At 50.6% G+C, this 11211-nt stretch overlaps 1 protein-coding gene across 1 annotated transcript; it reads left to right on the plus strand.

The window, feature by feature from the left end:
• Window positions 1-426: 426 nt before the first annotated feature.
• Window positions 427-10962, plus strand: CCDC182 (coiled-coil domain containing 182). The gene is made up of 2 exons (XM_036879792.2): window positions 427-920; window positions 9980-10962. The coding sequence occupies exon 2, from the start codon at window positions 10277-10279 to the stop codon at window positions 10733-10735; it is 459 nt and encodes a 152-aa protein (XP_036735687.2). The 5' UTR covers window positions 427-920; window positions 9980-10276; the 3' UTR covers window positions 10736-10962.
• The last annotated feature ends 249 nt before the right edge of the window (window positions 10963-11211 follow it).

Raw genomic sequence — 11211 nt, forward strand, 5'->3', positions numbered from 1 at the left:
AAGTTGATGGATTCCTGAAGGCTTTCCCACTCTGAGGGTGTGTTGGGGGCTGCTGGGGAGGCCCAGGCACCCTGGAGGCCTGTTCCTGGGCTTTGGCAAGTGCCCTGGCCCACTGGGGTTTCTCAGTGAGCACCTTGCCCACACATCAGGCTTTTAATTACCCTCAGAACACTGTGTCTCAGAAGCACTTCCCTCCGAAGCCCTGGCCAACCTCTGCTGATCTGTCATGCCCAACCTGTCAGATCATTTTGACTCCTCCCCAACCTGAGTGCCATGAATCAAACCAAGCAGGCTTTAAAAACCAGGCCTGTAAGCCCTCCTTTAACCTGGATGGGCATAGGGTGGCTGGGGCCTACCAGGCATATGGCAGAGTATTTCTGTGGCTGTCCGGGAGCTGCTGAGCTGCCCCACGATAGAAACCAGGAGGAAAGGGGTATTGTGTGAGGTGGGCATCTACCTGGCTGTCAGTCGACAGAGTCAGGGTGTGGGAGGCGACAGCCTGCTCCACCAGCTGGTGACCCCAGCAGTTACCAGGCTCTCCAAGGCTCACCCACTCCGATAACCTGGCTGCCACCTCACGCTTGGCAGGTGCTGGGTCGGCTTTGCTTAGCCGCCCATGTTCGCTTTCTGGTTTCCCCTACTGCGAGGATCATCAGAGAGCCTTAAGCATTTCTTTCTGCTTATGGCCTTTTCTGACTTTACTGTTACCTCAACTGTCTTGTCTTTTGCAGCAACCCATGTCATTGTCTTACCGAGAGGGACCACTTGGTGTCTAGGCCTCAGCTGTAATAATGACCAAATGCTTATAGCTGAGAAGAGTGTGAATCACAAGAGCATGTGAGGGACTGTCAGGCCAGTAACCACCCACGAGAGGAGAGCATGAGCAGGACCTGAAAACCGGTGAAGCCCTGCTCTTCCAGGTAAGCACCCCTGGCTGCTGGCAGCCGGGAAACGGGGGTTGGCTGGCAGCGGGGGGTGGCTCTGAGAGATGAGCCCAACAGGAGACCAGCGGGAGTGAGAGCCAGAGACACAGGGACCCCCTGGCTAGAGGGCGACAAGGCAGGCAGGACTCTGGCACAACCCTCACTTTCCGACAGCACACTTCAGAATCCCGGGACGCCTTCTGTGTGCTGGCTTCGGTCTTTAGAAACTCAGCGGCTGGATGAACACACTCTCAGCCCTCCTGGGGGCTGCTGGCCAATGGGTCAGTGTGGGCAAGGCTGCCATGCTGTGAGTGGTTGTGGGGAAGTTGGGGTTCCTATGGCCAGGATCCTCACTGAACTTAAACCACCTGATGATGTAACTGGCCTGTTGCCGGGCTGCCGCTTCCACACCTGTAGGCAATAAGCTATTACTGCGCTATATAGAGAGCTCGGCCCAGGGCTCTGGGTGGAGGCAGAGACATTAGTGCTCGACCTACCACCGGAGAACACGCTGGGTAATAAACCTTTTCACCCCAAGAACGTTTTGCTGTTGATTCCTTTGGTCACACTGAATCCATAGCAAACTTGCCCGGTGCTGAAACCCATTGGCAAGACAGTGGTGCAAGTGTTTAAATATTTTATGGCATTTTGGTCTTATTTGAGTGGAAGATGGACAAGAGTTCGTGCACTTTAGGAGTCACATGAACAAAGACGACACTTGGGAGGCATCTCTGTGCTGGTGGCTCAGCCTCAGGGGGACGGTGCATGTGAAGCCCCAGGGCCGGGCATGCAGAAAGCACTAAATTAATGGTAGGAATTATTATTATTTTTTAGTAAATTACTATGAATAATGTAATGCTTACTGGATGATCATTTGACAGTGTAGTCGGTTGTGAAGGAGAATAACAAAATTCAGGGGCATATGAGAAATGCTGAACGAAGTTTTCTAAAGGGAAGTGTAATTAGGGGTTTTGTAATTTCTTTTTTAGCTAGCTGAGAATAGATCCCCCTTGCAATGTTAAGTCTGTTGTTCAGTTTCTGCCTGTTGGACTCTTGCTGGGGTTTTAGGTAACTCATTATGGTGAGAAGTAGGGGCTACCTACACTATAAAAGGCCTGCTGGAGCAGAGCTTCCCCGGGGAAGGAAGAGAAGGTGCAGAGGCCTGGACCTCCCCTACCCCTGTCCTCCCAGGTTGGCGGCCGTGCAACATGGAGTCTGATGTGTGGGCATTCATGGAGGGTGCAGATGCTCCCCGAGGACTGCAGGGTCTGGGACCTTGACACCCATTCTTCCTCCTTAACTGCGCGACCTCACTCCTGTTCGGGCCAGTCCTGACCATGACCTGACCTCCCTTCCTCCTCTAACACACACAGCTGTTTAATAACACAGGCCAGTAAATCTGACCACAGCATTCAGCTAAGGCATGATTATGTGGGAAAGGGACCAGGGAGGAAGGACAAAAATCACAGAAAATTAGACAACATATCGCTTCACTTTTCAAGCAATAAGAGGAAGCAGGTGTGATACTGGTTAAGTTTAAAAGTCTCATCTAGAAGTTTTTGGGGTCTGGTATTAGTCAAGGAGTCTCGGGTATTGATTAGCTCAATCACTCTTAAACTTCAGCAGTTGTCAGTATCATTGGGAGGGCTTGTTAAAACAGACTTCCAGGCCCTCCCTACCTCCCAGAGTGGCTGATTCAGAAGGTCTGGATGGGCCCTGAGAGCTTGCATGCTAACAAGTTCCCAGGTGATTCTGATTGCTGTTGGTCCAAAGCCCACTGTTTGAGGACCACTGCATTAGCTAGATAGGTGGATGGAGAGCATCAGAATGAATTTGGGGATCTTGTTAAAAATACCAATTTCTAGGCCCTTTGTAACAGTTCTGCTGTGTTTGGCTATAATTAAAAGAACACCAGTTGTTTGAGCAAGAAAGACATTTAATCACATATTAGTTAGATTGGAGGTAGATAATTTGAGATTTGGTATAGTGACTCAGTGATGTTACAAAAAATGATATCTAACTGTTCATCCTTAGTAAAGCTGAATTTTCCATCCTCCGTTTGTTGCCACATGACCACAGAACGGCTGCCACTGTTCTGACGATCATGCTCTCATACAACTATGTTGAAGGCAGAAGAATGGGCAGACAGTTTCTCTCTCTCCCTCTCTGTTTGGTCTCACTCTTTTACATCAGTGTAATACCTTTCCATAAGTCTTCCCTTTACAACTTATTGGTGTGAAGTGGGTCACAGGCCATCTTAAATAACACAATAATGACAGGGAAGGGAATTGCCAAATGCATCCACATTTACCACCTGGGGCATGTTACTGCACAATCAAAATAGGATTCCAAGACCCAAGGAAGAAAGGAATGTTCTTAGGCAAAGACTAACTGTGTCTGCCCCAAGTAGAGTGACTTGTCTCAGCTTTCCCAGGACTGTCCAGGTTTTAAAACTGAACGTCTTGCATCCCAGGAGTCCTTTTAGTTCAGAGGAAATCAAGAAGGTTGGCTACCCTAACTCCAGTCTCCCAAGACGTGAATTAGAATCTCTTGAGGGTAAAATCCAGACCTTAAAAATAATTTTTAGCACTCTGTCAAGCTGATTATAATGTATGCAAAACTTTGAGAATCACTAGGCTTAAGTTTCTATCTAGCCAAAAACAGGGGACTCAAGGTTGACATATTCCCATCTAAGCTTGGAGCAGGATGAAATCCCAGATGAAGGGATGTGGTGTGACTTGAGAATGTGGACTCTCACAGGATCAACTTAAACCTCAAGCCTAGAGGGGCCTGGGATTTCAGATTCCATCCCCAGCCTGCCCCTGTCCTCACCACTCTAATTTAGGGTCCCCTGCTCTGGTTGGAGCCCTGAAGCCAGCTCTGTCAGACCATTCATCACAGAGCCTGTGATACTGACTTGCTAAGATGTCTCCATGTAGATCCCAAGTTCTCTTAGGACAGAAAACCCCACCATAGCCATCTTCTACCCAGAGCATCTAGCACCACGTCTGGCTCAGCTTAGCTGATGAATATATGTGTGTTAAATACATGATTGAATAGGTGAATGAATGAGGAGGCTGCACTCTTGACTGAAAGATCAATTCTGGCCACTAGACACCAAACCAACCCTTGTAACAGGCCAAGTAGCCGGAGCCTAGAAACCGCCCCACCTTATCAGTGTGCGGGTAGGACCTGGGGCAGGGTGAGAGTGGGGTCAAACTCTTCTCCAGGACACTAGATGGCCACACCCCATCCCCTTGGCCCAGGTTTCCCAGGCTTCCGTGGGAAGCAGTGTGTGTCTCTACCACACCCCGCTGGGTAACTTTCCGATGCTTTGAGCTCATTACTCATCATTAGGAGTCCTGTGTCTGAAGTTTTCCAGGTGATCAAAGCTTCTCTGTCTGGAGCAGCCAGGCAGGCCCTGGTGTCTGTCACCAGTAATCCCCTGTCCTCGCCAGGCAGACAGTTAAGTAACCCAGGAAGGAGGGGATTTTGTTTTTAAGCTCACATAATTCAGCTTGACACCCTGACACACAGGCAGTAGCTCTGGCTCTGTGCTGAGCAAGTTGTCCCTGGTTAGTGGGGTGTGGGCCGGAGGGAGAGGTTGCTTGTCTAGCTTGGGCTTATTTTAGAGCTAGGGTGGAGGAAAGGTCCTCCCTGCCCTGCTCTCCCAGGGAGGGCTGTGAGTGACAAGGAGAACCAGCCACTCACACCACTTGTGGCCCCCATTACCCCTCCTGCTACTTCTGTCTACTCTGCCCACTCAGAGACTTACTCCAAATGGTACCCTGCCACTCACTACCACAGAACAGGAGCTCCCGCTGAGGTTCTTTTTGGGCCCTGCTCTCTGGCTAGGCTCAGGGTCCCGTTTGCCTCCCTAAACCTCCCAACACTCCCTGCAGTCTATGTTACTGCTCAGAAAATATGTCACAGGCCTTAACTCCAGAGGCAGGCTGTAACTGTGCAGGTTCTGACATTTCAGTAAAAAATCACAAATTCCTTCAATGATAGGGCAAAAGGGGCTTAAAACAATTGCATTTTCTGATTTTAAGAAGGTGTTAGGATTAAAAATGTTGGCTTACAATTTTTTTCTGATTTGAACTTTGTACAAAATAGCTTGCCCACCCCTCCCCTAAACAGTGTAGACCACGCTTCCTGTCAACATGGAAGGCAGTCTGAAAGAAGAGTAAACTTGGGGAGCTCAATAGTCTGGGAAAAGGAAATGGCTTTGCTAAAGAGTTTATGTATGTAAATGTCCAGGTACCAGCTTCATGTGGGTCATTGAAGAAAATTAGCATTGAGAGTAGAGATAGAATATTCCAACTGGGATGACGCCAGGCTCTTTCAGCATGCTCTCCAGGTCCCAGAGCTGGCCCAGGACTCTTTCATGTGGATGCTCTGCCCCAGCTAAGTTCTGTCCCGGGTGGTGTGGGTACATGGTGCAAGGCAGACGTCACTATGCTCCAGCCTGCTTTGGAGGGCCCTCCTGGCACAGCGTTGGCCTCTGGGGCTGGAGATGGGCCAGCTCTTCCAAGCTACTTGGGTCCAAGGACTGCTCCTGTGTCTTCAGATCCACTCCACCAGGATGTTTTACATATTTTAATTAAAGTGCTGCCCTGGACTGGCAGGGCCTCTGATAGATGGCTCCAGTCCGAGTTGCAGGGTTGCAGTGGCATAAAACATGGCATCCGACTATGCTCTCCTGTCCTCGAGAATACTTTGGCTCCCACCCTGGAGGTGGGTCCACTTGGGCTCCAGGAGGAGAGGCAAACCTGGCAGGCAGTGGGCAGGTGGCAGGTACCTCCAGGGGTGGCCAAGGCAGGGCTCAGGGATGGGAGAAGAGTTCAGGTAGGAAAGTGCCGTGGCTGGTTTCTGAGGGCCAGCTGGCTGGTGAGCTGTGGATGAGTCCAATTCTTGCAGACACACAGCCCCATGGACACTCCTTATCAGTGTCAAATTATGACAAATGGCAATGGTAAGAGTTGCTGGGCGGCAGCTGCCGCATCTCAGAGGGAAGCAGGTATTTTTAGCACTGCGCCTTTGGGGCTCTGGCTCTGGGTTAATTAATCATGGTGAACAGCATGAATTTGGTTCTTGATCCTGGTCTCCAGCCCCATCCCAGCCTTGTCCCCATTCCCCAGACTGGAATACTATTGCAGGCGGAAGTCACGCACCACTAGAGTTACCCTTGATAGTCCTCACACACATGCAGGTACACGGGGACTATTACCCCACGGCCCTCCCTCCTCTCCTCCTCCTCCTGGTCACCTCCAGTCACCTGGGCCTCTGAAGTTCCTCCAGCTCATTCCTGCCACAAAGTCTTGCCGCTTGCGGTTCCCTTTTGAACATTACCCCCAGGCATCCTCATCGTATCCTACCTAAATGTCCTCTCTCACAGAGGCCTGCCCTGAGGTGCTCTGGAACCTCACCCTGTTCACTTCCTTCAGATCACTTAGCGCCAGCTCCGATCATCTTATTTGTCAATTGCTTCCCTTTATTGCCTGTCTCCTTCCAGCAGCTTGAGAACAGGGTCTTTATCTTGTTTGCTATCCTAAATCCCTACTGCCTATCATGGTGTACATGGGACAGGTAGTGAGTGAATGTCACTGGATATGTGACTGGCTGGGTGGATGAGTGGAAGGCTGGCTGGCTGGGTGGGCGGGCAGAGGGGCAGAGGGAAGTCCCTCTATGGGCTTGGATTTTAAGATGCAGTGTGTCAAGATGGCTATGGTTGGGTAGGGGTGCTCATCTGGCAAGATGCTGGCTGTGTAGCCCCACCATCCCCACCCAGGCCCAGAAGGTTCTGGAAAAAGAGTGTGCTGGAAAAGGCCAGCCACCGCCCTCTGCTTTGGAAATGTCCAACTTTATACTTTTTGGTGTTTGTGAGAAGTTGCTTTGAATTCTGTTGTTTCTTTTTTTCCTATTTTTTTTTCTTGGGGATGGGGAGAGAGCCATTTTAAAGGACTCCTAGGAGACTGTTCCCCACTCTCCTGAGAGCTGACAGGAGTGGTTCATTTGGGGGATTACACAAGGTCCTTTCACTGTTTTCTCTTCAAATGTAACTTCTTTCTGTGGAAGCTGCAGTTGGCTGCCTGTGCTCTCCTTGTGTGGGACCAGAACCCCAGTTTGGTCCTTGTATTGGGAAGCCTCTGCTTGCGGGAGGCCCATGCCAGCTCCAGCCCCAGGAGGGGACCCGAGATGAGTCTGAGCCAGCTTCAGAGATTCCTCCCCACAGCCAGTGCCTAGTTAAGTGGGACTGTGGGTGTAGTTCTCACTGGCAGGATGTGAAGAGTTCAGAAGGGTCCCCCTCATTTTAAAGAGCTACATGAAGGACTGCTCCTGTGTCATGTCCCTTTTCCTGACCCTAAAGCTTTATTTCACAAGCAGAGGCAGAGCACGGGGAGGGGACACATGACAGGGGTTGGGGAGGGCTGCCAAGCCATGTGGTTTCTGTCCTCAGAAGTAGGTGCACCCGCAGGGTGTGTTCTGACCAGCAGTCCTGACCCTGGACCCTCTAGAGCACACCCACTCCTGCAGCCCTTTCCCTGCAGGCTGCATCTGATTCTCAGGGGTGGGGTCTGGGTCTCTGGGGATGGATGTCCTGCCTCGTCCCCCCAGTATCCTGACACACGGAGAGTGTCAGAACTGCTGAGGTAGCCGAGGGAGAGGGAAGCGTCCCTGCCAGTGGCCCACGCCTTGCCAGATGTTGGAGTCCCTCTCTCCTGACTCTGTGAAGGGAACACTAGATTTGCCTTCTTACTTTCTTAGGACAAGTAGAAGGAAATTTGTGAGGAAGGTACAGGCTTGGATTATAAAACCTGAGGGGAACTTTCCGACGTGTATACAAGCTGCCCCTGTGGAGGACTCCCCAGAGGTCCAAGAGGCCACCCAGCCCGGGGTCTTCTGCTGACAGAGCTCATTTGTGCTCACCCTCTGCTGAGCCACCTGTGGGCACACGGTCCTGCCTGTCCAGTTCTGAGGAGAATGCACTGAGACCTCACTACAAAGCCCCAAGGACACGGAGAGGTTGCTATTCCATCTTAACTTCTGTTACTTTTCTTTCACAGCTCTGGTTATGACTTCCACCATTCCCTGTGGGAGACAGAGGCAAAAAGGAAGACAAAATCAGAGAAAGAGAGTGACAGAAAAGGGGCACAAAGAGCAAAATACACAAAGAATTGCAGAACCGTTAAGACAGAGACACAGTCTTCTTTTTGCTGATTCCAGAAATATTTATTGAGAACCTCCTATGTTCCTGACTTCCTCACACACCTCTAGCTAATACACCCCAAGACCGCAGGCTATGTATTCATACCATCTTCCCCTCCCCACCTGGGTTTTAGAATGAAGAGAGTGTTGTTCCCCCTCAGACCAGTAGGTGTCATCACATCAGAGGGAAAGCTGAGGGAGCCTTGGGATTTGATAGTCGCCTATGAGTATAAATTCTATTTCCTCTAGTTTTCTGAGTGCCATTATGTGCAGGGCATGAGGCAGGACACTTGAGGGTACATAGGATGAGAAATCACAGTCCCTGTCCTCATGGAAGGTACTGTGCCATCAGGGACCGGAGGGGCAATGTTTTAGGTCACAAAAAAAGGGAGAAGATGCTAAGTGCCTTGGGAGAGGCTGAAAGGGATGACTCTGTGGATCTGAGAATGCTGGAGACTTCAGAGGAACCATCTCCTACCTAGTCACATTACAGCAAAGGGAACAGGCTCAGAGAGGGGAGGTGACTGCCCTGTGGTTACACAGCAATTCCAGATCTCCTGACTCCTAGAATAGTGCTCTCTCTACATTGTCTCAATAATTCAAGTTGCTGTCCTATTTTGAGATTCAAAATCCCACCTTAGTTTAGCTATGAACCTCTGTGCCAAATGGCCTCTCTGGGGCCTACTGAAGGCACTCTAGATAGGTCAGCCTGCACCTCAGAGAAGGCAGCTGCACCCATCACAGGTCCTGTGGTGCCGGGGTCAGCTTGCACAGCTCACGAGGGCTCATCATGTGCATCTCTTCCCAGAGACACCATGTCATCTATGGTGGGAGAATTTACACTATGGAAATTGTCAACAGCCATAAATCAGAGAGCTGCACATCACTGAATTCATATCCACCCTCTATGGTTGAGGAACCTGAAGCTCAGGGAAGTAAAGTAAACTTCAAAGAGACACAGCTCAGCGGTAGCAGAGCTGAGACCCCAGCCTGGGGGGTTTGGTGCTGGAGTGCTCAGGGGCGGTAGAGTCAGTAGCACCCAGAGCTGCTTGGATGGATTCTAGGTTAACCCCAGGTTTCTCATGTGGTTACTGACAGGGGAGCTACCCCAGGATGATGCCATCAACCTGACAGCAGCACTGGAACAGGAGCCAGTTTAGGTGGAATGATGACTAACCTAGCTTTGGGTGGATTGAATTAAGGCACCTTGGTGGAGAGACAGTTACATTTGGAGGTTAAGAGAGAAGTCTGGGCAAGAGATCCATCTGCAGGACAGAGGTTTGCTCTCATGTAAAACAAATGTAGATCAGCTAGAAACATTGCCCTTCTAAGAGTAATCAGGGAAGAAGTGTGAGATTCACCCTCCTGTATGTTTTTTTCTCATCTTTTTCAACATTCAGGCATGATGGGGCAGGGCAGGGAGTGGGGACACACTTGTCCCCTGGTCCTGACGCACAGTGAGTCCTCTGTAAGTGCTTGCGGAGTAAATGAACGGCTGGCCTGATTTGCCCACCCCCACCCTGAATCAGCACTGCTGTGCGCCATCAAAACCTGAGCATCTGCCTCGAAACTACGAAGATTACCTAGAATTCTGGCACAATTGTAAGAGTAAGGGTTTTGGTTCAGAAATTACTTTTTTTTTAGCCTTTAGAGCTTGAAGTGGGATTAGGCATCATCTCTTACAATGTCCTGTTTCACTGGTGAGGTACTGAAGCCCAGAGAGACCATCTGGAGACCACCCAGGACCCTTGCCAGTGTGGGAGGCCACCCAGACTTAGCAGCCGCTGAGCCGGGTCTGGCCTGCTGTTTCTGCCCATTGATTTCTCTGGACACTGGTTTGTCCTTAGGTAAAAGGAGGGATTGAGCTCTGCTTCTGGAAGGGTGATGACGAGTTGCGAAGAATCCACACCTCAGGATGACAGCTAAATAGTTCCAAGGTGGATGAGCAAAGCCCTGGAGGACCAACCAAGGAGGCTCTCGTATGCAAATGAGTGGATTGGTGCTGTCCTCTGGTTGGCTGAAGGGGCCCTGACGTCACAGTGTGTGCAGCCTCTCCACTCCAAATGACTGTGTCTCTAGCCAAAACAATTCACTGACTTGTCTGGTCTCTTAGCTTCCTCTCTGTCCAGATAGCAAGGGAGACTATGGAACCACTCTACCAGGCTGGGTCCAACCTCATGAAGGTGAATACCCTCCAAGGGAAGAGGATGGTGGACAGCGGCCTCCAGTCTGGAGACTTTTCCCTCTCCCAGTCATGGCCCACCTGCCTCCCTCCTCCAGCTGAGCTGGAGATTCTGCAACAGAAGGTGGCTGGGGTGCAACGGGAGCTGGAGGACTTTAAGAATGAGGTGTGGAAGGCCATCCATTACTTGGAAGACGCCTTCTGTGAGATGAAGGGGGCCCTGGCGCAGCAGGAGGAGCAGGCGGCGCGCGTGAAGCAGCGGCTCAGGGAGGAGGAGGACCGGGGCATCGTGCGAAACAAGGTCCTCACCTTCCTGCTGCCCCGGGAGAAGCAGCTCCGAGAGCACTGCAGGCGGCTGGAGAGCATGCTGCTGGGCAGGAGCCACGACACGCCCGGCATCCCCAAGGTCCAGGAGGACTAAGGTCGGGGCCAAGCTTCTAGCTGCGCAGCCAAGCAGCAGATATTTTTGAATGGAAGGACAAACCTAAGTCCCTGCCCATTTGCTTCTCTTTCCCCATTTCCATTGCTTTCCTTCTACTAAATAACACCTTTCTGGGAGGTGAAAGGCCCCGATATGTTTTGGTGAAGCTCCTTTTACCCCGTGTCATCAAGGAAGGGGACGCCCTAATTCTAAGTCTTTCAGGCACCTGTGGCTTTCACTGTTAATGGTTTTCCTGTTTGTAATGATGATATTGCTCAAATGTATAATATGTATGTTTTTAATTTTCTTAAACTGTGTTGAACACATATACCTTTCTTTTAATGACTCAAAGCTCTCATGATTGTCACTTAATGCATGGTCTCCTGAGAGGGGCTGATCGTTTGCCCTGCACTGAATGGCCTCAGATTACTTTCCTTTTGTTGTTCTTACCCCAGCCTTCTCGGCTCTTCTGTCTG

The sequence above is a fragment of the Manis pentadactyla genome, chromosome 4, assembly GCF_030020395.1.
Source record: "Manis pentadactyla isolate mManPen7 chromosome 4, mManPen7.hap1, whole genome shotgun sequence".
Taxonomy (NCBI): Eukaryota; Metazoa; Chordata; class Mammalia; order Pholidota; family Manidae; genus Manis; species Manis pentadactyla.